This window comes from Nyctereutes procyonoides, unplaced genomic scaffold, assembly GCF_905146905.1.
Source record: "Nyctereutes procyonoides isolate TBG_1078 unplaced genomic scaffold, NYPRO_anot_genome, whole genome shotgun sequence".
NCBI classification, from domain to species: domain Eukaryota; kingdom Metazoa; phylum Chordata; class Mammalia; order Carnivora; family Canidae; genus Nyctereutes; species Nyctereutes procyonoides.
Window position 1 is genome coordinate 20128546 of NW_026575049.1, and position 28000 is coordinate 20156545.

At 58.8% G+C, this 28000-nt stretch overlaps 1 protein-coding gene across 1 annotated transcript in view; it reads right to left on the reverse strand.

Annotated features, from left to right (window-relative positions):
- The window catches only part of TBC1D22A (TBC1 domain family member 22A), a 333790-nt gene that overhangs the window by 76506 nt on the left and 229284 nt on the right, over positions 1-28000 (reverse strand). The window contains exon 11 of the mRNA XM_055328852.1: positions 20313-20440. Coding sequence (XP_055184827.1) covers positions 20313-20440 — 128 coding nt within the window. The remainder of the gene's footprint in view (positions 1-20312; positions 20441-28000) is intronic.

Consider the following 28000-nt stretch of genomic DNA (forward strand, 5'->3'; position numbering starts at 1 on the left):
CATAGAGGGAAGGGATCAGGACACACCACTGTTGGTGTGGGCAGTGCAGTGCACCTACCCCAGCCCCACGACCCTGTGTTCCACAGGCAGCCTCTCTCAGGCCACTGCTACGAGGGCAATCCACTCCAACAGATCTGATAACAGTCACGTATGCACACAAGGAAACAGAATGCACCAGCAAGCAAGGCGAGAAGCCCCTGTGCCAGGGAACCTGCCCGCCTCACAAAGAAAGGGAGCCCCCACCCCATGACAGGAGCCCCGTCACTCTGGACGGTGCCCTCCTTCTCATCAGTTCAATGGCAAGGCCCCCTGCTGGATGGCCCCCACCACGTAGTGTGGGTCGGGGTTGACATCTATACCAAGGGCCGCCTCCTTCAAGAGAGCCCCCCCAACTTGGCTGGACAATTCTCCCCCAGCATCCTGCAGCACCTGCATACCTGCTCCCTCTCCCTGGTCTCTCCTTTGCAAGGGGGGCCTCTCTCTGCACCCCGATACCTCCTGGCGATGAGAGCCTCCAGAGCAGGGGCAGCATGGCCCCCCCTCACTACGACCCCTGCATTAGAACAAGGTCAGGTTCCAAGTTCTTATAGGACAGATCTTTGCCGAATATAAAATGAGTATAAAATACCCCAGGAGCAGTGCCTGACTGAAGTTCTTACTATCTTACTGGAGAAAGGAAAGGAACAGCAACATTGCCATAGTGACTGTTGGGATCGATTTTATCTATTGCTCTCCCCATCCATGGCAGAACCGTGACCGCCAGGGGTGTGCTGGTGTGATGACCCACTGAGCATCAATCCCAGGTGGTGCCGCCAGGGCTCATGGGCCAACCTCACCCCTGCCCCCTCCAGGGAGCTCGCTGTGCAGACAGAGAAAAGGACTAGGTGAAGAGGAGAGCAGAGCGCACCCGGCCCAGCCTCTGCCTGCTGCCACTGCGCACTCTGCACACAGCCCCACACTCACCCGCCACCACCCCTGGAGGGCCACTGCCCGGCGAGGTTCACAGTGAGGAGGACGAGGCTCAGGACTCCGGCCCGGACCTCTCCCAGGAGAAGAGAAGAGTGGCTGGGGCCCAACGCAGGGCCAGGTTTCCCCTTCCTCCAGAGGTGAGGACTGACTGGGAGGAAGCCCGGCCACAGCAGCGCCCTGGGTCTGCCCACACTCGGGCACTGTGTGCGCCACCCGGGCCAGCCTCCCCACGGAGGCCGTTCATCGGCAGCCTGGGCAGGACAGCTTTGCAGTTACCGCGCCAGCGAGGGAGACAGAGGCCTGATTCCATGGCCTTCAGAGAAGCGGGGCACACGCTGAGTAGCCACAGGCACACTCCGGCCACCTCCTCCAGGAAGGCCTCCCAGCCCCGCGGGCACCGCACAGGCCGGGGCTGCAAGCGAACCCCCAGGGCACAGGCCCGGCCACCTCCTCCAGGAAGGCCTCCCAGCCCCGCGGGCACCGCACAGGCTGGGGCTGCAAGCGAACCCCCAGGGCACAGGCCCAAGGCAGATCTGTGGAGCACAAACAGCGCGGCGAGGGGCAGCGGGGGGAGCCGGGTGCACGGCCAAGGCCGCGGAGGACACGGGCACCTTGTGATCGGGCGGCGAGTCTGAGGTGGCTCTCGTCGCCCATCACCTCTCCTCACAGGAGGCCCTGCGGACGCACCTGCTGCTACGCGACGAGGCAAGACTTCGCCGAGGCCCCCTTGCTTCCGCGGCGTGTTGCTGCCCCACTCCTGCCCGAGGCCCCCCGCCCACCCTAGGCTGCTCAGGCTCGGGGCTCAGGCAGCCAGGCCCGCAGCCTGGGAACCGGGCACAGCTCAGAGCTCCAGGGCACAGATGCCGCCGCCCGGGAGCCTTGGCGCACTCACCAGCCTTCTTGCCCCCGAGCCAGACAACCAAGGACAGGTCAGGGCCTCTGTGAGCCTTGGTTTGGCAGGACGGCTGCCCCGCAGGAACACCTACCGCCTATCGAGAGCCTGTGTCCCAGGTGTGTGGGGCTCGGCTCACCCTTCCATCTGGGAGTCCCTGGGAGATAAATGCACTAGCACACGGGCAAGCACAGGGGTGACGTAAAGAAAAGCCACGTGCCTGGAGCACGGACAGCTCAGGAAACGCCAGCAAACGCCACAGTCGGCTGATTTAGCAGAATGCACGTGGTGTTCCTCCACCAGGGACTAGCTTGGCGCAACATCATGGATTTACCCCAAACCAACCTTCCAGAGGTGCACAGAGGTGTCTGCCCGCACTGGGGTCTCTTGATGGCTCTCTGCTCTCCTGGTCCCCAGCAGGCAGACAGAAGGCACTGGATGCTGCCCCCAGGCCCCTCTGGAGGCCCAACCCACCACCGGCCCACCCACTGACCAAGGGAAGGCATAGCCTCCAGCAGAGAGGGCCACCTACCAAGGGGTGAGGCACTCTTCTCATTGTAATGGGGTCAAGCCAACCCTTCCTGCACCCCCTCCCACCCCAATCTTGAGGGTCCCAGGGCCCTCCCATGGTCATCCAGTACGCCCATCCCCTACCAAGGCATCACTAAGAGGCATATGGGTCACACGGGCACACAGAGGGCACTCCTCGCCAGGGGCAGGAGGCAGCAGGTGCACGGTGGAATCCCTGGCCTCATCTCTGGACTCATAAACGATTTAATATTACCTAATGGACCCAAGTATTCAAAATGAATGCAAACTGCTTGAAATAAATGTTCATAAAAACAAGTTACCACATTAAAAGCATCCCACTCTAACTCCAGATTTGGCTCCCCCAGGGCATTTGAGACTCTAAATGAAGATTCAGAGCGTGCTTGCAAAGGCTCATGATAATCAAGTGACAGGGCTTGCTGAGACACCATTCAGAGGTCAAGGTGACCCAGAGGGTGCTGAGGAGAGCCTACTGCTGCCCTGTGGAGGGCTCCGGCCCCCTGTGTTTCCAGGTCATGCTCAGCAAAGCCACGGAACCAAGCGCCCTGTGCTGCGTGCTGGTCCTCAGAACAGCTCTGCCTGCGGCGGCCACACCTCAACAGCCAGGACAGCAGCGTGGAAACAAGCCTAATTCTGGAACACAGTCGGGAAGGACACGCCTCCACTTGTCCCCGAACACAAAGCAGAGAAGGATGGGATTAGGAGGAAAGGCAGGATGGACAGGGACCACGAAATCACCTGTACCACCTCCTCTGTTGGCTAGAGGCCATCTAGTGTCACCGCCCTGTGCTCACCAGGCACCTCCTGCATCAGGGGAGTGTCGACCAATTAAGAAGTCATTGAAAATTTAAGCCAGCAGGCACTTATTTGGGAAATCAGAACTTCAGGAGACAGCACCCCGAAGAAGATGAGGGTGCAGGCTCATAAAGGCCAGAGGTCACGGCACCCCTTTACATCCACACAAAACAGGGACTGAAACTAGGGTCCCTGAGATGAGTGGGGTCGATATGCAAACAAGGGGCTGACACCCGTTAAACTGGACTGGCTGCACTGGAGGGGAGAACGTGGACGATCCAGCGGCCATGCCGAAGGCAAAGTCCAGGCCTAGAGCCCTCAGCTGACTGAGAAATTTAAAGGTCCACAGTTCCCTTGATGAGGATGTGCGTAAATCCCCACCCCCATGGCCTTCAGCCCTATGTTAGAAGAGACTCCCCGGCTGGGCTTGCTAGCTCCATCATGATGCACAGGATCTGCTCCCCCAGAGCTGAGTGCAGCGCCAGGACCCTGGAACGGGAACCCAAAGATGCCAGGTAAGCCTCACACCTGCACGGAAAGGTGAGCCTCTCAGGTAAAAGAGGACATAATGTTCTGGGTCCCAGCTCCACTCAAGCACACCTGGAGGGAGGGCGGCTCTGGACGGGGAACACTGAGCCCGGTCAGCACTGACGGAGGTCCAGGCAGACGGCGGTGAAAGCTAAGGACTGCAGTCTCAAAAACCAAGATGGCTTGCAAGGCCTGAAAGAGAATATTTTCAAAGGTGTGCATCTGGGAATATGAAAAATCTGACAAAGATTTAAAAATGGAATCATCTCAAATTGCACAATAACCTAGCACCTTCCATGATAAAATATAATTCTATGGGACTCTGCTCTAGTCCGGAAGATGCAAGCTTGTAGATTTAGTGTTAAGCAGGATCACTGGGATTTCCTGCCAAGATGGTGCTCCTCTCTGCTCCCCTCACCCTGACTCTTGTGCAACAAGCCACAGCTCCGGCAGGAGGAGAGGCCTCCGCACAGACCCCAGCCTCCCCACACGCCTTGTACCTGACCACAGCACAGGTGAGGGCTGGGGTGGGACACACACTTGCCCTGGCTGTCCTCACCTCCTCGCCACCCCTCACCCTCTCTCGCCTCCAAGGGTTACCCTTCACTTCACCCCATTGAACCAGCCAGCTCTTCTTGTTGCATCCTGAGCCCCTCCCCAGAGCCTCTCTCCCTACCCTTAGTAACTGTCTCCCGGGGCCACTGTGTATTTCGGAAAGACCACGAGCACCCAGAGAGAGAGGAATGCAGCTTTCCCTGGGAGCCGCTCACCAGCTGGAAGCCTGCAGGTCACAGCCGAGGTTCTAGACTAACGCTGGCTGCAGCCATCAATACTCTCACCCGACCTCGACAGCTTAAAAATGTTCGGAGAAACTATGGATGGACAAAGTAAAAGGTTATCTTAAAACGTTGCACAGCCTGCTACTGAATATGCACAAAACTTTAGAAATTTAACAGTAACCACAGAATTAAATATAGAATCAAGATCTTACCATCTATTGCTCAGTTGAATCCAGAAAAACAATGCTAATTAAAATGCTTGGTGATGACAAGGGTGAAGAAAATATCCCTCTCACTCTGGCTGGTCCCGATATATACACAGTACCTTGGAAACAGAGGTACCCCTTCACCCCATAACGCCACTCCTGCAAATCTGTTCTCCTGGACCATGGATACAGAAGCAGCTTTCTGCGCCCCGTGATCCCACCGCAGCGATAATCACAGGGAAAGCCCGCCCACCACCGCGAGGCAGACTGCCACGTAGCCACAGGGCAGGACACCACGCAACCACTTAGCAGGTGGCCACAAAGATGGTGAAACAACACGATGGGACAGCGTGACGAACGCAGCGGGTAAACACGCAATGTGCTGCCGGGTTATCATGTTTAAGGCACTGTAGACAAAGTGGAACAGGAGCAGACTAATCCTCTCGCACGGGGGCCACTCGTGCCGGGCTGGAGATGGTCTGGGGGAGGGCTCGCCTCTCCTCTAAAGGTTCCACGACATCCTCTCCCAGGAAACTGAGAGGTGGCACTTGTGAAGCACGCAGTGAAGGGGCCGCCAGGACCCTAACCTCACCCTGCCCTCAGCACCTGCCAAGGCCACGCTGCCGTGCAGGAAGCCTGGCCCACGGCCTGCACTTCAGGTCTGCCAAGGAGCTGGGAGGGTCACATCTGGAGACCTCAGTCCTCACACGGTGAGAGGAAGCCCGTGGCCGGTCCAGGACATGGTCCTGGTGGCACCAAGCCTGGTCCCGAAGAAGCCAGGAGGGAGCCGAACCTTGGAGCCAAGCTCCGAGGGCTCGCTACAGGGACCCGGGCAGATGGCTGCCTTCTCTCCTCATGGTCATTAACAAAAGGTCACAGAAAATTGGACGGAAAACCTTGAGAATATGTCCCACGCTTGGGAGACACCAGGCCAAGCTCCTGAAAGCAGTTCTTAGCCTAACTTTTACTTTTTGAATTTCTTCCAGGGCACGCAAAAGAGAAGGCAATTACTGGGGATGCTGGATCTCAAAAGAAGAGTCCATAAATCCAGAACACACGTAGACAAGGTCACCACTGCACGGCCAGCACTGACGGCAGAGCTCTCTGCACCCCAGCACAGGGCGTCCCCACCGCCAACTGCTGTACTGAGGAGCAGCAGGTGCCCCCCTCACGCTGGGGGGCAATACGCTGCCCCCATCCCACCCCATCCAGGGTGCTCCTAGGTCGAGGAGATGGGGCGGTGGGTGGGGGTACCACGTCTCCGTGCACATGAGGATGCTGCGAGGCCACGAGCCGGTGTCAGGAGAGTCGGGTCATGAGCCGGGAGGGGCAGGGGCAGAGGGAGGCATCCCAGTGCCTCTGCCCCCATCATGAATGCCCCCAATGCCAAGTCTACCTGTCCTCTCCGTCCACCCTCTGCCTGGTAAGGAGGGCTCTGTAACGGAGGACACGGCCACTGAGGCACCATCTCAGCAAGAGCAGAGTAACCCGATGTACATGAGAATAATTCCAGGCCCCGGGCCCCTCGCTGGTCCCACTGAGGAACACCCACCCCGGGGGCACAGAGGGGCCATGCCCTCATCCGTGCCATAACTGACAGCCAGCAGAGAGCCAGCACCACCACCTCTTCTCCTGATAGTGAGGACGTCTGTCCTGGCCCAGGGCCACCGCTTCTTGGGCCTCGGCTGACCTCAGGAAGTGCTCACCAATAAACCGGGCTTCCCCTTGTGCCTACCCTCAGGGAGATGGCTCCCAGACGGGCCATTCCTGTCAGGACGGCTCAGGGAAGACTCAGCTGGGACCCCTCTCACAGTTTTCTTACTCTTTCTTCCACTGGGCTGACAACCATCTTTCATAGAAGGGCCAGGTGAACAAGCCCTCCCTTCTGCCCTCAACCCACTAGGATAGCAGACAGGTCTCCGCAATGCTGGGTCAGCCCCACCGTGGCCACCAGGCTGCAACAAAGCCCGGCGTTTGGAAAAGAGATCCGCCCGGGGTTAGTGAGCAAAGGGAACCTGCATATTGCACCAAAAGGTGGGCAGAGCTGAAGCACGGCATGGCCAGGGGAACCCACCCAGGACACCGCGGAGCTGATGACCGGCAGAGGGACCGCTCCCTCGCCACACACCCTTCTAGAGCCTCGATGCTGAGGGAGACTGTAACCGGCCACGTGATGACCCATCAGCCGGCTCCACGAATGGGCCTCCTGAGCATTTGCCCCAAGCCACTGGCACTGCATCTCCTCACACCAGTGGCCGCTCACCTCGGTCCCCACCTGGCCTAGGCCTTTCCACCCTCTGCGATGCTGGCCGCAGGAGTGGCTGAGGGTCTGGGTGGCCCAGCGCCCATGGGGTCCCTGGAGGTATTCTGAGCACACGCCCTGGGCAAGTGACTGAGGCAGCCCTGCAGGACCACGATTTACGTCACTGGTAACGAAGACACACTTCAGTCATTTCCCTGCACATGTATTACTGGTACCTACTGGGTCACAGTCACTCCCTCTCGACCATGGCAGAGCCTGGAGCTGTGCACTGGGCAAGGGCAGGGGTGGCCTCCTGAACATGGAGCAGCACCCCCCGCCGCCGCCCAGGGCAGGCAGGCCTGGTCCCCCACCTGCCCACTCCTTACTCAGGCCGGCCCCCCAGGAGGATACACACCCTCCTTGACGCAGCAGGTGAAGCCAGCCCTCCCGTGGGCTTCCCCCAACAGCCCCTGGTTTTCTTGAACCTTCTGTCCAAAAACCTAAAGATGTTAGACAGGCTGCTTAAGGTCACACTGAAGATAAAATATTCATGAATATATCACCTGAGAGCTCAGTAAAACTGTGACAAGCCATTACCCGCAGTGTGACCTTGCGCAAGGCCCCCAGCTTTCTCACCTCACACTCCCAGCCAGGGGCTCCAGCAGCCCTGCGCTGGGGATGTGCAGATCCCGGCTCAGGGCTCAGGGTGCTGGCCATAGCTCTCTGGCTCTGACTCCTCGTGAACTAAAACCTGGGCAACGCCAGGGCCCCACACCTGTTACGGCCTCACCTCCAGCACGAAGACGTTCTGGTTACTAGGCCCTGTCCTTTCTACTCACAGATTCTAGTTCCTCCTCCAGAGCCACCAAGACCAAGTCCCATGCCAGGGCCCAGGCCAGCCCTTGGACACAGGTGACACCTGTGTCTCCAGGTGTCTCTCCCCAGCCACACCTCCCCCCCTTTTACAGGAGGTGGGGGCACCCTCCCTGCTGGTCTGTGTTACCCATTCACTCAACAGGCATTCTTGGTCCTCCCATGTGCATCCCAACCAGTCACTCAGGAACTAAGGGGCCTATCCCAACGATGCTGCAGCCTGCCAGGACCCACTGGTCCATGGTCCCCGAAAGAAGTGGCAGGACATGCAGATCTTGGGCAAAGATGGAGCAGCACAGGGTTTGGTCCGAAGGAGCTGGAGACTCTAAGGGGCCAGAGAATCTGGTGAGGCCTGGGGGCTCTGGACAGGATAGCAGACAGGACACACTGCTGACTTCCAAGAGATCACGCAAAGCCCCTGGCTCTTTCTCAAACTCACAGGTCCAGGATCTCCCAGCCGCTAGCAGGCACTCAGCCATGGTGAGCTAGTCCACCAGGAACGGTCCCTCATCCCAGCTCCAGGAGTGACTGTCACTTTGCAATAGTGCTTTCCTGCAGTGAGCAAGTGGCCATCAACAAGGAGCTGCCCTGTCTGGCCTGGTGCTGGGCAGGGGCACCTGACAATCACTCCTCACATAACGTCCCAGAAATAAAGATTTTACCTGTTACAAGTTTAGAATTCAGAGACTAAAATGTCGAGCAACCTTTTCTTCTCACTCCAAGGACAACTTGGAAGTTCACCTACACAGAAGCAGGAGATGACCACCCATATCAGCGACTGCGTGGAAGCTGACAGATGCCCAAGCCCCCACCCAGAAAGTCCCTCGTTCCCAGGAAGCACCTGGACCAGACTCAGGCCCCCTAGACCTGGCCAACTGTGCTGGAGCAAACCAGGCCTGCAGTGGGAAGGCGTCTTCTCCTTAGAGCCCAAACCCTGAACGAGCTCTGATAAAACCCAACCTGATTGAAATATGAATGAAAGTCTTAGAGTCACTAAGGACATTCCAGATACTTCTTTAAATACTACTTCTAAATCCCCAGGACACTGACTTTATTGCCACTCTGAAAGAGTGGAGACACCCTCTCCCAGCTCCTTCCTGCAAAGTTATCAGCAGTGAGCACCGTCTTGCTGAATATTCTCATTTCTAAATCCTTGCCCAGCTGACAGTGATCTATGCCTGCTCCCGTAGGAAGGCAGACATGAAAAGCTTACGACCTCAAATCTTAATGGGCTTATGAAAAAGTATGTTGTAAGGAGACCTGCTTCTCCAGTTTATTAGATTAACCCAATCCATCAGCTTCAACGCCCGTGAACCAGCGCCGCAGCAGCCTGAAGGTTCAGGAGCGCCACACGACTGTCACCTGGCTCCCTGGGCAGAGCTCCCATGGGGGCTGCACTCAGAGGGTGCTCTCCTCCACGCCCAGGGGTGGCCAGTGACCTCCTACAGGTACAGCGCAGCGGAGGGGCCCCAGGCAGCCTCTGAGAGTTGGGACCCCTGGGACCCCTGGGATTTAAATTCGGCACCGATCACTAAGGCAGGCACAACCTGAAGACCAAGCCTAGAAGGCCGCCTGAGTGCAGAGCCGGCCCTAGGCCTCACACACGGGGCCCCTCCACCACCCAAACCCCGCCTGATGAGGACAACTGACAAGGACTGTGTGCCAGGCCCCAGCACCCTCAAACACAGCACTTCCTGCAGGGGGGCTGGTGGGCCTGCTGGAGGTCCAGCCACAGCACCAGGCCCTCATCCCGGGGTGGAGGAGCATCCACAGAACCAGGCCCTCCTCCCGGGGGTGGGGAAGCATCCACAGCACCAGGCCCTCATCCCGGGGGTGGAGAAGCGTCCACAGCACCAGGCCCTCATCCCGGGGTGGAGGAGTGTCCACAGCACCAGGCCCTCACCACAGGGTGGAGGAGCAGCCACAGCACCAGGTCCTCATCACGGGGTGGAGGAGCGTCCACAGCACCAGGCCCTCACCACAGGGTGGAGGAGCAGCCACAGCACCAGGTCCTCATCACGGGGTGGAGGAGTGTCCACAGCACCAGGCCCTCACCACGGGGTGGAGAAGCGTCCACAGCACCAGGCCCTCATCACGGGGTGGAGGAACAGCCACAGCACCAGGCCCTCACCACAGGGTGGAGGAGCAGCCACAGCACCAGGCCCTCATCCCGGTGGTGGAGGAGCGTCCACAGCACCAGGCCCTCACCACAGGGTGGAGGAGCAGCCACAGCACCAGGTCCTCATCACGGGGTGGAGGAGTGTCCACAGCACCAGGCCCTCAACCCGGGGTGGAGGAGCAGCCACAGCACCAGGCCCTCATCCCGGGGGTGGAGGAGCGTCCACAGCACCAGGCCCTCATCCCGGGGTGGAGGAGCAGCCACAGCACCAGGCCCTCATCCCGGGGTGGAGGAGCAGCCACAGCACCAGGCCCTCATCCCGGGGTGGAGGAGCAGCCACAGCACCAGGCCCTCATCCCGGGGTGGAGGAGCGTCCACAGCACCAGGCCCTCATCCCGGGGGTGGAGGAGCGTCCACAGCACCAGGCCCTCATCCCGGGGTGGAGGAGCAGCCACAGCACCAGGCCCTCATCCCGGGGTGGAGGAGCAGCCACAGCACCAGGCCCTCATCCCGGGGTGGAGGAGCAGCCACAGCACCAGGCCCTCATCCCGGGGTGGAGGACCAGCCACAGCACCAGGCCCTCATCACGGGGTGGAGGAGCGTCCACAGCACCAGGCCCTCATCCCGGGGTGGAGGTGCAGCCATAGCACCAGGCCCTCATCCCGGGGGTGGAGGAGCGTCCACAGCACCAGGCCCTCATCACGGGGTGGAGGAGCGTCCACAGCACCAGGCCCTCATCCCGGGAGTGGAGGAGCAGCCACAGTACCAGGCCCTCATCACGGGGTGGAGGAACAGCCACAGCATCAGGTCCTCATCCCGGGGTGGAGGAACAGCCACAGGAACCAGCATCAAGCTCTCGTACAGGCAGAAACCCAAACCTACAGAAGCTAAGTCACCCTCTGGGAACATTGCTGAGAGCACCTAGCCTGGTGGATGAGACCATCACCTGAACCTGCCCTCCCACCCCCATCCAGGCCACCCAGTGCCCGTGGCCCCCAGAGTTCATTGGCCTCCATCTGCCCGGCACCCAAATATCCGGATGCAGCCATGCCCACCACACCTCCCACGCAGCAGGCTGTGAATACCTGCCTCTTCAGCCTCCACACTTGTTCCCCCTTCAAGCCAAACCACGCTCCTTCCCTGGCAAGCACTTCCTGGCACCTGGCTCTGGGCCCGGCATGTCCTCGGCTCAAGGTCCTGCTGAAGTGTCCCCTGGGAAGCCTCCTCAACACCCCTGGGCAGAGTGAGGTGCCCTGGGTGCCCTACCTCGTCACCTCTGGCACGGCACATCCTGTAACTGCCACGTGTCCACCTCCCACACCAGGCAGTGGACCCCTCAGAGCAGGAAGGCTGCCTTAGACTTCTCGAGAGACACAGGGCCCACATGGTGCCCCACATAGACCAGGGTTCACACTGCAGAGGGTGGACGACTAGAAGAACTGACCGGTGGACGGACAGGAGGACAGATGGATAAAGATCATCCACAAATACACGTCCCTGGCATCAGGTACAATCACACACAGTGCCTGATTATTGCCAATCCAGCATCTTCTCGCCAGCTCCCACGACCACTCTGTCCCCTGCCTGGAGCGTGCCAGCAGCCTCTGGGCCCTTCCTCCACACCCCGTGTGCTGCACATCTGCACCCACCTGCCCTCCATTCCTGGCGGCCTTCCTCCTGCACACTCCTTGTTCGTTCCATCCTGGCCGGGGATCTCAGGACTCCTGCCCCAAGACCTTCTGCTGGAAGCCTTCATCACCAGGCAGTCTCACTCCGGGGCCCACGACGCCTCCCCGCCCACTGGCTGCACAACCCTGGGGACCAGGCATCCTGGTGCCCCTTTCTCAGCAGAGACGTACATGAGCGACTGTCTCACAGCTGGTGGCCAGGCTCTCCTGCTGGGTGTGGGCTTTCTGAGGTCCATCACTGTGTCCCCAGGCCTGAGAGGAGGGGGAGGCCCAGAGTAGGCGCTCAGCAAACACGCCCGAACCGAATGACTCCGGGGGCACTCCACAAGGTGCAACGATCAAGCTCTTCCCCACAGGTGTGGACACATCCTCTGAAGCGCCGCGAGGCCCCACCTCTCACGATCTCTGACGCACCTTCTCCCAGAAAAGCAAAGAGTGCATAAGCCAAGTAGCACAAAAATGAAAAAACTGGAGAGATTTCACTGAAAATGGTGCACAAGGACCAGGTGCCATAAGAATGTGTTCCCAGCAGCAAATCTGGCTGTTTCCCAATCAGAGCAACGTCAGGAGATGCATCTTGGAGCATCCAGGGGTCTGTGGCAGCCCCTCTCAGCAGTGGGCACACAGAGGGGCCCTGACCCCCTACCCTGCTGCCCCGTTGGGCACCACCAGGTGCTGGGGAACTTGGAGCCGTGTCTCAGAAAGGGCACAGCCAGCCCACAGAAGCCCACAGCTGGGCGCGCTGCTCCTCAGCTGCCAGGGTTTGAGAACAGCACGACTGAGGCCGGCTTCCCTTCATTCACCCCTCCGACTCTGTGGCACGGTGGGCTGAGCAGTGCCGGCTCTCCACAGACCACAGCCCCATTGCCACACGGGCCCCGCCGCCACAGTGTGCTGCAGGGCCCCCAGTCAGGGCCGCAGAGACGGGCACTCACAGCCATGGTCCCAGCTGCTGGCCGCTGCTCTGGCCACACTGCCTAGAGTGAGCTGGGGCAGAGGCCACTGCGTCTTCGTCACTGGGGCCTGCACAGCACGTCCACACAGATCCCCTTCTGGAAGGACCCAGTTCCATTTGGCTGCCCGTAGACCAGTGCTGTATTCAGCACTTTACTGGTGCAACAAACCCCAGGGACGGATGGCCCTCATGCCACTCCCCCGATGTGTGTGCATGAGGGGCCTGGGGCCGCCCGCCTTGCCCACCAGCAGAGCCTGCCCTAAGCCCATGCGCGATGGCTCTGTCTCCAGAGGTCGCGACCTAAGACAGGCGGCATGCAGATGACCAGATCCGAAGAAGAGCTCCGCAGTTCATCGCCTGTGATTTACTGCCAGCCTCTTGAAGAGCGTGACTGAAGCCACTCTTCAGGGTATGGACAGTGGAAGTGTCTTAATTAGAATTCAGGTGGCCTTTGGATAACACGAGGAAAGAATTTAATAGATGCTTTAAGCCAAATGAAGTCATCTTGCAATACCTGGCAGAAGAACATTTTTTTTTCTTAAAACGAAATCCCCAGGTTGTAGGAAGCGTTAAGCCTCCAAGGCCCCATCAGCACCACCCCCGTTTACCAGAGCGGCCCTTGGCTCAGGAAGGAGGAAGGGAGCCCACGCGCCCAGTGGCTGGGGCGGCACTGGAGAAGGCAGGTGGAAGGTGGCATTCACAGGGACACACTCCCGCTCAAGGGCCCGGTCCCGCAGCGGCTCACGCCCCCAGTACCAGACCCCAGCCGGAGCTGCGACTGTCCCCTAAGACCCAGCTCTCCCATTTCCCTCGGGAAAGCCATTGGTGTCCTTCACTTCAGGACATGCCCAGCGGCACACTCACTTCCGAATCCGCCTCGCAGGACCCTGGGGAGGAAGGGACCCCGGCCCGGGGCAACGTCCCCACCACCCAGCCAGCTTCCCTCACTGCACCAATGGCAATCTCCGTGAGCTAGGAAATGCTCGGGACTGCCCACCATGTAATAACCAGCCCTCCGTCCCCTTCCCGTCCCGTGTGCCCCCCCCCACTCACCGCCACACCACTCAGACAACGGGGGTCACCTCAACACAAGCTCAGGTCAGCCCAGCCCACCCAGAGTGCACCTGTCTACAGCTATCAGCAGCCAAGGCACTGCTATGTGGGGCCCACGGGCCTTCCAGGTGGAGCCACCTTCTCCTCACCCCAACCTACTGACCCCACCACCCCCTTCCCAGGGCGGCACCCCACATAAGGCAGCCACTCACTGAATGGGCTGTTCAATTTAAATTTGAATAAATTATAATTAAAAATTCAGTTCCTCGGTCACATTTTTCCATGTTGAATAAGCCACTGTGCCCACAGGCTACCCCACCGGACACTTCCATTACCCTAGAACCTTCCACTGGATGCCTTGCTCCAGAATCCCTCCCACTGGCTCTGTGCATGCCCGGGCTTCCTCCCCACTGGGCTCCCTCCCCCCCACCCCACCCCGCTGGCACCCCAGCCAGGCCCCCTCGCACTGTCACGTGCCTGCACACCCACACGTCACTCCCGTGTCCTGGCTATTGTGAACAACGAACACGGGGGTACATATGCCTCACGAGATGCTGACCTCGTTTCCTCAGCATAAACAAATAGTCAAGTTGCACATTGAACATCAATATACAAAAATCAGCTGCGTTTCTCTACCCCGATGATGAGCTATCAGGAACTACCCCACGGACAAGTGCCTTGAATAAAATAAAATACTTAGTGAATCCAACCACAGAAGTGACAGGACTGCACACTGGAAACTGAACACTGACGAACAGAACTGAGGATGAGACAGATGGAAAGACAGCCTGTGCTCGTGGACTCGATGAATTAATAGGGTGAAAGGCCCACAACCCTCAAAGCCAGCTGCAGACTCACCACAAGCCCCATCAAAATTCCAATGACACTTTTCACAGAAATAGAAAAACAAACCTAAATTCATACGGAACCACAGCAGACCCCGAGCAGCTACAGCAATCCTGAGCTGGCTGACATTCTAATGCCATTTAGCACAAAAGAAGCACAGTCCAGAAACTTCACCCCAGTCTCTGGCCTCGGGGAAACCCACATTTGCGACCCCTGTGGGCTGGTCTCCTCCCTGGCACGGTCCTCTCTGGTGGACACCCCACGAGGAGGCAGAGCAGAAGCATACCAGGTGCATGACTGCAGCTCACCCCAGACCACATCTTGGTCAGGGAACCCTCGTCAGCAGAGCATGAGGCACATCCTCTGCGTGATCTTGGGGGGTCCAGCAGCCAGGCTCAGAAACGATGGTAGCTTCTGTCCCCAGACCTCTGGACATAAAGGCAGCTGGGGACACGGGGAGGGAGGGCAGGTAACAATCTACCTCTGTGCCCTCCCTGGGCCCTGCGGCTGTAGGCAGAAGCCCTAGGAGCAAGGCCTGGGCCTCAGAAGGCAGAGCCCCGTGGGGTCCCAAGCCACACCACAGTCTTGGGCCTGCCAGGGTCACAACAAACAGAGGCCACATTTGTACCATTTTGTCACAGACAAGCAACTGTACAGACTGTGCATGAAATGCGAGGATGGTGGGGGGGGGGCACTGAGGCCAAATCCTGCTGGTGTCCTGCCTGAAGCAGCTCGAGGGAGATGGGAACGAGTGGGGTTGGGGACCTGCAGCCTCACTCGATGCCCAGGCACCAGCAGGATGTACCAGTCGGGCCCTGGGAAGTGCAGCTGAGCCCCCTTCCTGCCATGATCTCACCCTCCACCCCAAAGGTTTAACCCAGGGAAGCGCCCAGACCCCAGTGGGATGGTACCTGGACGTAGGCCCTCCACAGAGCTAATTATAGGGGGTCATAAGGGCAGCGCCCTGATCTGATAAACCTGGTGCCCCCATGGGAGGAGGAAGATGCATCAGACAGCGCCTGCTCCACATGAACACAGGGGAAAGGCCGCGTGAGGACCGGGGAGGGGGCAGCCATCTGCCAACCAGGGGCACAGCTCTACCAGGAATCAACTGTGCAGACACCCTGACCTCAGACGTCCGTCCTCAGACTGCAAGCAAACACCTGCCTGCCGCGGTGGGTGGTGGTGGCATGAGTTACAGCAGCACCTGACTCATCCTCCTCTGGATGGTGTGACCCTGGGGGTGTTCTCATCACACGGAGCAAGATGGGCAGGACCTCGGGAGCCCCAGGAAGTGGGGGACGTGCCCGGGGAGGGCGCTGCTAAGCATGGACAAGCACGCCCGTGAGCCAACACTAATGCATGGCTGCCGAGTAGTGTCCACACTTCACTCAGTTCTCCTTATTTGCCTCAGGCTGTCTGCCATCCGAGGGCGCTGTCCAGGATACGACATCCAGTGATCCCGTCTTCTTGGGGTTCTCCGGGTCAGGACAGGTCCTCAGATGTAGCTTTGCTCTGACGACCCCGACAGTTCTGAGGAGCATGGGGCAGAACGCTGCGGAACATAACTGGGGACGCATCTGATGTTCCTCTGCGGGGGGCGGTCTGGAGCCGCAGGTCTGGGAGGAAGGCCACAGGTGGGGCGCTCTCCTCCTCCTGCCACTCGGGGCACCAAGCTGCCCTGCTGCGTGACCTCGGTCTCGGGGCCACGGCGTCCATCCATCGGGCTCCCCATCCACACTGCCCTCTGGAAGGGGGTCCATGTGCCCGGCCCCGCTGTGGGGGTTGTGCCCCAGCTCCTCCAGGGCGGGCTCGCTTCGTCCTTTATTCGGAACTCCTCTGGGCGGGAGACTAACCTGTGGGGTCTTCCTCCATCAGCAGGACCCCTGCCGAACTCTGCATTCTGAGTTATTTGCCTCTTTGGAGCTCTGGCCCCAGCATGGCTCCGTCCTGGGTGGTCTGAGCATGGCCTGTGCCCCAGCCCCGTGGGCGGCTCCGGGCCCACCTGCACATGTCCTGCCCCAGCCCCGCGGCCTGCCACTCCCTCAGGGGCCCCCGCTCCTTCTGGAGCACTGGGAGGTCGTGTGTGGAAACTAACCTGTGCATGTAAGCAAACGTCTATAAATATTTCCACGTGACCTCGTGTACCTGTATCAGGGGTCACCTGTCCCCGGGAGTGACAAAGCTTGCTCCCGAAGCGCTGCTCCCTGTCCAAAACCTCTCCCTGGATGCTCACGGGGCTCATTCCACCCTTCACTCGGGTCCCAGCTCAGCCCTGCACGAAGTGGCCGTCCCCAAACCCACAGGGAGAGGGGCAGCTCCCACCGCCCTGGCTCCTTCACAAGGGCTCCCATGGTCACAGCCTGCGATGACGTCACCGCCTCAGCTCCCCCGGCACCAGGAGGAATGCAGGTCCAGCCAGCTCCGGGATCTAGGCTGTTCCCCTCAATCAGGCAGGACGATCTGCACGGGCCACTTCCCCTCACTCTCCCTCACACGCAGCTCCCTGCGCCTCACTGTCCTCTTCACAGCAAGAATCACGATGTAATGTGAGCCGCGTTCACCAAGGGCTCATTTCTGGACGCTCCTGCATCTGTCCCACTGGGACATCAGTGCCACAAGGGGCTTCTTATGTCTGCCCAAGGCCCAGCACGGCACCTGGTACACGCAGGCACCTGACACGTGTTCCTGAAAGCAGCATCCACACGGGTGGGAGCAGGAGGCTGACGGGAGGCCGAGAGCCACCCACCGTCCAGCACCCGGCCTGCAGGGGTGACTGCGACGCCAGGCCACCCCCCACGCTCAGGGACCCCCGCTGCTTCACGCCCTACCCTTCCCTGGAACACGAGAGTCATGTCGGGTACCACTCACACTCCAGCTCTCCATCCGCAGCGATGCCGAACCCAGCCGCGGCTGCATTGTGGGCAGGACACGTGCTTACAGGGCAGCCCTGCTCTCGAGCATTCCCTTTTGCACAACACTGCCACTCAGGCCTGCTCCCTCCAAGTGACTCTCACAAAAACCTGTGGGAGGCGTCCATGGGCCCACCTCGGGGTGGTCTCAGAGGAGCCCTTAGGGGGTCCGTACGGGGGAGCACCCACCCGCTCGCATGGCTGAGGGGCTGCAGGGGCCTTCTGCCCAGGTGCCCGTGAGCATCAGTGAACGACAGCACCCAGGAAGGAACTTCTGCTCAGCTGGAGGCCAAGGGCTGGCATGTTGCCACCCTCCCTCCACCATCATCCTGCCGGGAGCCACTCCAGCCGCAGCTCCATGCTGGGACCGTACTGAGGGCAGAGGGGAAACTGTGGGGACGTGCCTCCCAAGGGATCCTCAGCAGGGCTGCCCATGCCCCCCGAATCTGCCACCAGCACAGGACAGCAGGGTCCCTCGGGGCCGAGAGACTGCAAGCACCGGGCCAGCCTCCTCAGAGCTCACAACGTCACTGTCCAGTCACGGCAGGGCAGCACGGGCACCGCCAGGCTGGGAACCCCGCCCCTGACCCCCTGCCTGCCAACACGGGGTCTGTCCTCGCTCACCTGAGAGCAAAGCCTGCGCACCTTCTCACCAACATGGATGCAGGGGCTCGCTTGGAGAAGAGAAGGGAGGGTCAGGGAGAAACAGCAATGAAACCAGAGCACAGCCTGGCTGACTGAGGGCCCCTGAGGGCCTCACCCCTATCCGCAGGCTGGGGGTGAAGGAAACAGGCCCAGGGGTCTCTCTCATCCCAGGTGATCGGCATCCACATGCCGGGTGAAGGGTGGGACTCACCCTTTCCGCGGTGCAAGGACGGGGAGCCAAGGGCAGAGCTGGCGGCCGAGTCCCACGGCCGAGGCTCTCCGGGAGGGGCCAGCCTGCTCCAGCTGAACCGCTCTGACAGTGGGCGCACTGTGCCCAGGAGCAGGGGCCACCTCCCTGAAGCATGGGCTGCTTCTCCATCGTTTGTGCTCTTAAATGCCCGTCTCCATGCCTGTGAGGATGCACCTCATTCATCTCCACACCACTCCCTCGTCAGGAGCCTGGGACGGAGCAGGTGCTCTCGAAACCCTCCGAGGACACACGCCCCCAGAGGACTTCAAGCCCTCATGAGGGGTTAAAGAGCTACTAAACCTACCGTGGCCCAGCTGGTAAACACCCCACTTTAGGGGAGAGTAATCACCCGAATGCCATCCTCTGATTACTATGTATTTTCATTGCCAAAAGATGTAATACAATTTCATGGTTACTTGGGCCTGTAAAATAGAAATACCCCCAATTTTTAAGATATGAAAAGGTTTATGAGCGGGTACCGTCAGTTCAAGAATGAGCCCCTGGTACAAATGAGTCAATTCATGACAAAATTTAATTTCAGGAAAATTAATGCAATAAAGATGCCACAACTGTACTTAAAGTTTTAATACCTATTAGGAGTTTTAGCGAAGTGGTGCAGGACCACAGACGCACAGATCCATTTCCTAGCTCCTCACGATGCAATTGACTTCATACCTAATTTATCTGTAATGGGGACAGCATTATAAGGAGCTGTGTACTTAACGAGGGGGCCAGGGTCTTCAACGGCTGAACCCATCACAAATGGAGAGCGTTCCCACGTCACGGGATATTAAGTCTGTTTCCTAAATGCTACTGAGACCCAGTTAATAGCACCAGGCTGACGGCCATGTTCACCAAACAGCCCAGGGAAGGCTTTATGTCCCAGCAAATGTCAGTGGCCAGAAATTCTGTAACTGCCAAGTACCTAAAGAAGCAAAACAAAGTGGGGGATCTGGATGCAAGCAACTGAGTCGTCAAAATTTCTGCAGTGAGCGTTATCAGAATAAGCAAGCCACAAAAACAGAAAGCCAGGTCAGAGCACTGGACGTCAGAAGCACGAAGCACCCCGAGTCCATGCGGGACACAAGGGCCTCCCTCCCGCAGGATCAGAACTCTGGGGTGCTGCTCTAGCAGACTCCCATGACGCCAAGCTCAGAATCAGACGCAGCGGCCACCGGGCCAGGAACAGCTGGAGCTCCAGAGAACAGCTGGAACTCCTATCCCACCAGCAGGATGCAAACCAAGGCTCCTTCCATGGAGGGAAGGAGAGGGATGAGTAGGACCTGCTCTACAGGGCCTCCCGCCTCCCTACTCGGCAGCCGCTGTGCACCCCCTTTCCTGGTCCAGGGCCCACGAGGGGCCGGCGCTCGGTGGAGTGAAAACCTGCCTCTCGGAGCCAAGAACCAGCCTCCCCTGGACTCCACTCCAGGTCCCACGGAGGCTCCTGCTCTCTGTGAGTGACGATGAAAAGCAGGCGTGTAAGCCCCGCAGCGTGGCCTCAGCTTCAGCAAACATCTCCAGCAAAATGAAAAGGTGCTAGAATAAGCAATGGGACACTCGAGGAAACAAAGGTGGTTTGTTCCAGAAAACTCAATCTCCTGAAGAAATGAATTTCACCAAAATCGGTGGAGAGAAAATTTCATATCGCACTGAATCTGTCAGTGATTTTTAAAAAAAAATCTTTATTATAAGTGACTCAAAACAGACAATGTGTGAGTCCTGAGTGTGAATGTTTGTGGCAGCCGCAGCACAGATGTAAGCTGACTTACAAGCCTCCCCACTGTGCCCCGGGACCCTGGCAAGGATGCTGTCTCCGCACCGTCGGAACAAAATGCAGCTACAAACACAATTACAGGAGGGTCTTCCTCGCGGTTCTGTCTACTCGGGACAAGGACACCAGAAAAGGACTTCGGAACAACCACCTGTCCCCGAGCAGACGTCAAGCAGGAAGAGGCCGGTGGCAGGAGGCAGCGAGCGGCGGGGGGGGGGGGGGGGGGTGCGGGCAGCTCACCTGGTAGGTGTCCCACAGGCGGATGGTGCAGTGGAGGGGCACTTCCCGCATCAGCAGGTTGTTCATCCAGCGGAAGGCGAACTGCAGGTACCTCACCTCGTGCTGGTCCAGGTGCCGGTGGACTTGCTCTGCACGAGACAAACAGAGGCCCCAGACCGTGAGGGAGAGCCCCCGGGGGCCGCCCCGGAACCACCCACTCCAACCGCCTGACGCCCAAGCGACGTCCCCAGGGGGGCGGAGAAGTCATCTCTATTAGAAGAGTGCAGATCGACTCTTCCTCGGGGAAAGTGAGCGGCGGGGGTGCCGTGACAGTCACAGCGGCAAGGGTGGCTCCCGGGTCATGTGCATGTGACCCCAAGGATGCCTCCCCACCCCGTTGCGACGAGCAGCAACTCCGCAGCTTGGACCCCGTGCTCCCCACCCAGGCCTCTCTGCAGGGAGGCTCCAGAGCTCCATGAAGCTGCACAGTCTGTGGACCCTGGAGGTGCCACTTCAGGGAGCAAAGATTCTGGGGCTCATGGTGGCCCTGTGACTTCCCAACATTCTGCCCCATAAAGATCTGCTCCAAGTGGCCTGGGAAGCACCCGTGCGATTTCACAGGACAAGCAAATATTGCCAAACGGGTCCTGCCTGAGAACTGGAACCCTCCATGCAGACTCCTCAATCAGGGCCCACCAAGCGCTGCTAAAAGCACTTTTTCCGCACACATGTTTTCCTTTTCTCTGGGGCTTATTACCATCCCCTGTAACCAGCCCTGGGAAGTGACCCTGAAAAAAGTTCACACATTTTCCAGCTCTCCCCAAAAAAGTTCTAGAACTAACAAATAAACAAGTGTTAGTGTTTTGCTGCTTACTGGTTTGTTTTCACTCGTGTTCCTGGTAACTTGCAGCACTGCAGCAACAAGGCTTTCCTAAGCACTAAGTATGGGGTGGGGGTACGAGGGGTGGGAGGACCCTGTCCTGAGACCCTCTGCACCTTGCAGACAGGCACTGTGGCTGAAGCATGAGTGCCTGGCTGGGAGGAGCTCTTGCCTACAGGAGGGGGAGGCTGGCCACAGAAAAGTTCTGGATGGCTCTGGTTCTCGCACGTTGAGCCAGTTCCTTCACTGGCTCTGCTATGACATCCCACCCCAAGCCACTGCTGTCCCTGGCTGTGCGACAAACACGCCTGGGCACCGTCGTGTGGCCGGCGGGGCAGGACACGTGCGGGCTGGGTGTGGGGGAACAGCTGAGCCACGCGGTACAGCAGACCCAGCAACACCCTGAAGAACAATCCCAACAAGACAGTGAGTGACTACCCAGGGGTGAGAAGAACCGCACAGGCTCATGGTTGAGCCCTTGCAGCCAGCTGGGAGCAAGGTGACAGGGAGGGGCTGGCAGGACTAGGCTGTGGAAGACCCCAGAGGCCCTGGCCACATGCTGCCTCTTCCGGGACAAATCTGGGTCCGAGGGCTCCAGGCGCAGCACAGGGCAGGCTGGGCCCAGGGTGTGGAGGCCAGGAAGCAGGCAGAGAGGGAGGCTCCTCCGGCTGGGGTCTGCTCACCCCAGTATTCAGCTCCTAAGGGCAGGGGCCCCTCTCCCAGGAGGGGCGATTCACATGCTGGGAGGGGGCACTGACCAAGCCCATGCAGGCTCGAAGGAAGACCCCTGCGTTTCTGCATTACCAATCCCACTTGTCCTCCCCCGTGAAAGCCTAAGGAGAACGTTTCTGTGGACAAGGGGCTGGGATGGCGTGTGAACTGGGGAGCCAGGCGCTACCAGGGCTGGCGTCAGAGGGAAGCGCGTGGGGCCACGCTAGGGCAGTAAGAACAGGTCACCCTGAGAAATCTCAAAGCCATTCTTACAGTAAAGCAAATAAATACGCAGTATGAAATGAAGTCAATCGTCATCACTGGCTTTTAAGATAGAACCTAAGCTTTCAACGGAAAGTCCTCTTCATCCTGGGCCCCTCTGAGCTCCATCCTGAGTCCTCGGCCCGCAGACAAGGGCCTGGCCCCCTGCCCTGGGGGCCCAGGTGAGCACGGGCTGGAGGCTCTCGAGGAGCTCAGGCCTGAGCGACCTCTGGGACCCGGGGAGCACAAGGCCAGCTCAGGGATGGGCTGGCCTGACGAGCAGGGCCACGGGGGCTGACTTCGGTGGTCCCCACACCGAGCTGCGCAGCACCCGCATCTCAGGGGCTGAGAACATAGGTTCTGAGGCTCATCTCAACTTTCCTGATCACAGTCTTTCGGCGGGGGGGTCTGAGTCTGTGTTCAGTCAGGTTTCCAGAAGATTCTGATGTACTGGGAACCTTCGCAGGCACCCCGGGGGACAGAGGACAGACACCAGGACTCTAGCCTCACACACGGGGTCCCTGTTCTAGAAGTTCTGTGCATAGGACAGGGCAGGCACAACCCACAGGTGGTACCTCACTGGTCTCTTTAACCATGTTCTTCTCATCAGCTTATATTTTATTAAATACAATTAATTTTTTAAAAACTTAATTTCACCACCAAAGAGAAGTCTCCACTCACTCGAGTGGAGGATAAAGTGACCAGCAGTCAACGGCGTGGCACTAGGCAGGGCCTCCCTAGCAGAAATGAGTCACAGCTTTTCATGGACAAGAGCCCCCAGACAGAAGGGGGCAATCCTCTCCCCGTGTCCCTAGCCGTCAGCTCGGGAGCGCTTAAAGCCACGAGGGGGTTTCTCTCCAGATGTCCTGAGGGTCCCATCAATGGCCCATGGTTTGAGAAACACTGGTCCACAGATACAACTGGAAAGCCTCAGAATACACCTCGTCCTCAGCCCCCAGACTCCCAACATGCCCCACAGGGAGTCTCCCTCAGGTGGTACCAGGTGGCCCACGATACCCCTTCAATGCCCAACCGACCACCGGGCCCTCCCCTGGGCCTCCCCAGCCCTTCCGGAGCAGCGCCACTCACTGCCAAACACCGGGGGAGTTCTCTGAAGCTGCCCGTGCGGTCAGCCTGTCCCTCTCCTTGCTGCTACAAACACCCGGAGAAAAGCATCTCCCGTGGCACCTGGCCTTCACGGCTGAGGGCGCATGCCCGGCCTGGGGCAGGTACTGGGGGCCAGTCACCTCTGTGCCCCCCGCCCTGGCACACACCAGGCGCCTGGCAAGGATCTGCGAGGCGCCTGAGCGAGGGCAGGAGGGGGGCAGGAGCGTGCGACTGCACGGAGGACCATGTGACCACACCGGGCACGGATACAGCCCCAACCGCCCAGCCTCCCCTCCGCCTCTGCTCCCGCAGTCAACACCAAGGAGCGTTCTCAGCAACGTGGCGGGACACTGTGTTCTTTGTGAAGAACTGAAGAATGATTTCTAGCCTGCAATTATCCTCAGCTCTGAAACTAAAGCTCGGGAGAGCTCCAAGGGCCCTGAGTGGCCCTTCCATCCAGGCCTGACCGCTGCCAAGGGCAGAAGCCCCACCGGCTGACGGCCAGCCTCCACCACCACCCAGGGAATGGACTCGGGCGCTCCAGTTAGCCTGAAATTCAAATATGAGAACCCTAGAAAACGGCAGTTTAGAGAATTTCTGATTTTACTGAAGAAGCCTCCTTCACATAGAAAAAGTATACAGTTGGCAGCATGGAGAAGACCAGCAGGAAGAGGGACAACAGCTGGGCAGTCAGGACCACCGCCCGACAACGGCCCGGGAAAAAGGGAGGCCGACACAGGGTGGCTCCCAGGATGGGCGGCTCCCGGGACAGGTTGGCCCTGCCAGTGGCTCCTGGCCCCACCAGTGGCTCCTGGCCCCACCGGCTCCTGGTCCCTGCTGGTGGCTCCTGGTCCCTGCCAGCGGCCCCTGGCCCCGCTGGTGGCTCCTGGCCCCCACTGGCGGCTTCTGGCCCCACTGGTGGCTCCTGGCCCCCACCAGCTCCTGGTCCCCGCTGGTGGCTCCTGGCCCCGCCAGTCACCCCGGCCTGCTGCTCTACAGAGACAGCTGGGCCATGCCAGCGCCTCGTCCACTGGAGCAGGACAGGCCCCAGCGCTATAGCAGGTCAGCAACCCGGGGCCTCCCGAGGCACAGCGGCCGGCCCACCTGTCCCAGTCAAGTCACCCTTGTGGCCACGGCACCGCCCCAACGCCATCAGAGACAGCAGTGGGTCAGTTATGGGGTTAACGGTTGGGAAGGAAACACTAACTCTGAGTTTACCAACGTGGATTCACGTTATGTTTTCAGAGACCGCTGCACACTGCTCCACACCCTCTGCTCCTGCGCGGGACACCACGGGCTATTCGCTGAGGGAGCATCAGGCCACTGAGGGAGGCCGTCACCCGGGCTCTCCCTGGGGTACCAGCAGTGGGTCTTCCCCTGGACCCTGGCCTCCTGCAGGCCGGGGACTCCGTCGCCTGGTGTGCAGGCTGTGCTGGGCACCACGCTGAGGGAGACGATGGCCAGAACTGGACGCTCTCAGGACGTGGCAGGACAGAAAGCTGGGAGACGAGCTGTCCACAGGACTTAAGGACAGAACGCCTCTGCCTCCCCAAGCAGGCCCACGCGCGGCTGTAGCGCTTCCAGCCCGTGTAGGACAAGGTCACCAGTTTACAAACTGGAGAAACAGCTCTGAAAACGTGCCTGGGAGGCATGAGTCACCTTTCTAATGTAAACTGGCAAGTGCACAGATTTGAAAAATTAAACACATATTTCTGGAACATCTACCACTGAAGTGACCCAAGAAACCGTAAATATTAACCCTTTCTCTTCTACAGTGAGTTCCACGTGAGGCCGCAGGAGCAGGGGCACCAGGCAAGTTCCCGCCTCTCCCCCGGGATGCAGACAGAGGCAGCCCCTGTCCTAGGCCTGGCCAGGGGGGGGCCCATCCTAGCCAAGCGTGATGACCCGCACCCTTCCTGAAGGGGTGAGGCCTGCAGGACCCTGACCCGGGGGCACACCCACCCTGTGCCTGTGCAGTGAGGCAGGCTGGGTCAAATGTCCCGATGCAGGCCAGGCAGCAGTGGACTGGACACGGGATTCAGGGCTGCCCCTCCCCGTGTCCTAAAGTGAGCCCCGCACTGCCAGGTGGGTGCGCAGCCTTGCCCTGTGTCTCTGGGTACCAGCTCCAGGGCACAGCGACTGCCCACTGCCCGTGTGGGGAGGCAGAGACATCAAGAATGACCAGAAACCCGATGCCCTGCTGACCCCACAAGGACACAGGCAATGTCCTTCCAGAGCAAAGGGTCCTCATCTATCGCTCTTCCCGGGAGGATTTACCAGCCTCCTCCCACCCCCACATACCTGGCTGCCTGGGAGAGGACACAACCAGGCAGATGAGGCCTGTGGCCTGCCCTCCAATAGCTCAGCAGCTGAGAGGAGAGAAAATTCAACCTCGAGTCTCACAGTTGTCTGCTTCATCAGAATAAGCAGCCCTGCACGCCCAGCCTTCTCTCTGCCAGGTGTGGGCCTCGGAGGCCCTGGGCGGCACTGAGAAGGCCAGTCCCCTCCCTGCCCCTGTGGCGGGGCTCTGAGCCCCAGGCATGAGCTGAGAGGAGGCCGCCCCCCCCCCCCGGCCACCCCCGATGGCTCAGACCCGCAGGAGCCACAGTCCCACCACCAGCGCAGCATTGCTCCTGCCGAGGTGGCTTCTCTGGGAGGAAGTGGTGGAGAGTGACAAAGTGGACCCACTGCCCGCCCTCCCAGCCCTCCTCCTGGTGGGTGGGACTCCTGGCAGGGCTGCATCCTGTCTGGAACGGGTAGAAAAATGGACAACTAAACTCGGCGCATTACTTTCAATTTATAGACGTCAGGGCTGCAAACATATATGCTGAAAAGCTTCATTTTTCCTATTTGATAAGTAATTGTGAGCAGATGCTCTTTCGCTGATGAAGGTAATTTGGTTAGCAATAATTCTGAATTTGGAATTTCCTGTTTCCCTGGAAATAAGAGTGTATGTACGAATGAGTGGGCAGATGTAAGTATTGTCATCTTTCAGGTTGAAAAGATTTTTTTTTTTTTTCACAAAACCCTCCATGGCAAGCCAGGGCACTGCCATCGTCACGGCGTCCCCAGGAGGTGGCCGTCATGCTGGCACGCATAGAGGCCGCCAAAATATTTGCCGGACACTTTTCTCAATCACTTCTTGATTAAAAATAAAAATACATTATGCAAACACACTGTGTCCAGGATTTATGCTAAAGAGGACAAAAACAAGGATCCCATTGACTTGGCATAAAAAAACACATACTGTCTGCCCTGCAGACACTACTTAGATTTATTTGCCCAAAGAGTGAGGTAAGTGCTCACACTTAGGTACCTGACAAAGAGCGCCGTACAGAGCCCCTCCACAAAGCCAAGAACAGACATGAATACACCACACCTCTGCCGAGCACGGTATGAATAGGTTTTGATTTGGGAGGAAGATTGCAATTCTCTATCAGGTAAGGAGATAAAAAAGGAACAAAACAAGGGCCACCTGACAGTGAACATGGGCCTCTCTGCAGCTGAGAAGCCCTGTGTCTGGGCCCACCCACGCTCGGGGTTTGCAAGCCTGGTGTATGTTAACACTGCGGCTGGAAAAGGCAGGCCCCATAGGGAGGCAGGGCCCACCTGCATCCACGGGCCCGAGGACCCTCGCTGTGTCAGGGGCACAGGGGCATGGCCAGGAGGAAGGGGCCGAGTCGGAGAGCAGCAGAAGTGGGCCTGTCCCAGCCAGCTCCATGACAGGGAGGCCTAGGGCTCCCCATTACAGACCCCACAGAGGCCCCCACAGGGATGGAGGGTCTGAGCTGGAAGGGGACGGGGTGGATACACAGGGGAAGTAAGGAGACAGAGCAGAAACCAGCACCTGTGATTCCACCCTCGAAGCACAGGACACTCCCGGCAAATCCCTGCGGACAGTCTTGCCAGCCCCACACCAGGGGCAGGGAGGAGGCAGTGGCCTGAATCTGGGCTGCTGGCCTGTCTTCTCCCTCGGGCAGCAGGGGAGCCTGGGCCAGACCCTAAGGAATAGTGCTAAGACCTCAGGTTTATTTTTTTTTAATAAATTGATTTTTATTGGTGTTCAATTTACCAACATACAGAATAACACCCAGTGCTCATCCCGTCAAGTGCCCCCCTCAGTGCCCGTCACCCATTCACCCCCACCCCCCGCCCTCCTCCCCTTCCACCACCCCCAGTTCGTTTCCCAGAGTTAGGAGTCCTTATGTTCGTCTCCCTTTCTGATATTTCCCACACATTTCTTCTCCCTTCCCTTCTATTCTCTTTCACTATTATTTATATTCCCCAAATGAATGAGAACATATAATGTTTGTCCTTCTCCGATTGACTTATTTCACTCAGCATAATACCCTTCAGTTCCATCCACGTCGAAGCAAATGGTGGGTATTTGTCGTTTCTAATGGCTGAGTAATATTCCATTGTATACATAAACCACATCTTCTTTATCCATTCATCTTTCGATGGACACTGAGGCTCCTTCCACAGTTTGGCTACTGTGGACATTGCTGCTAGAAACATCGGGGTGCAGGTGTCCCGGCATTTCATTGCATCTGTATCTTTGGGGTAAATCCCTAACAGTGCAATTGCTGGGTCGTAGGGCAGGTCTATTTTTAACTCTTTGAGGAACCTCCACACAGTTTTCCAGAGTGGCTGCACCAGTTCACATTCCCACCAACAGTGTAAGAGGGTTCCCTTTTCTCCATACCCTCTACAACATTTGTGGTTTCCTGCCTTGTTAATTTTCCCCATT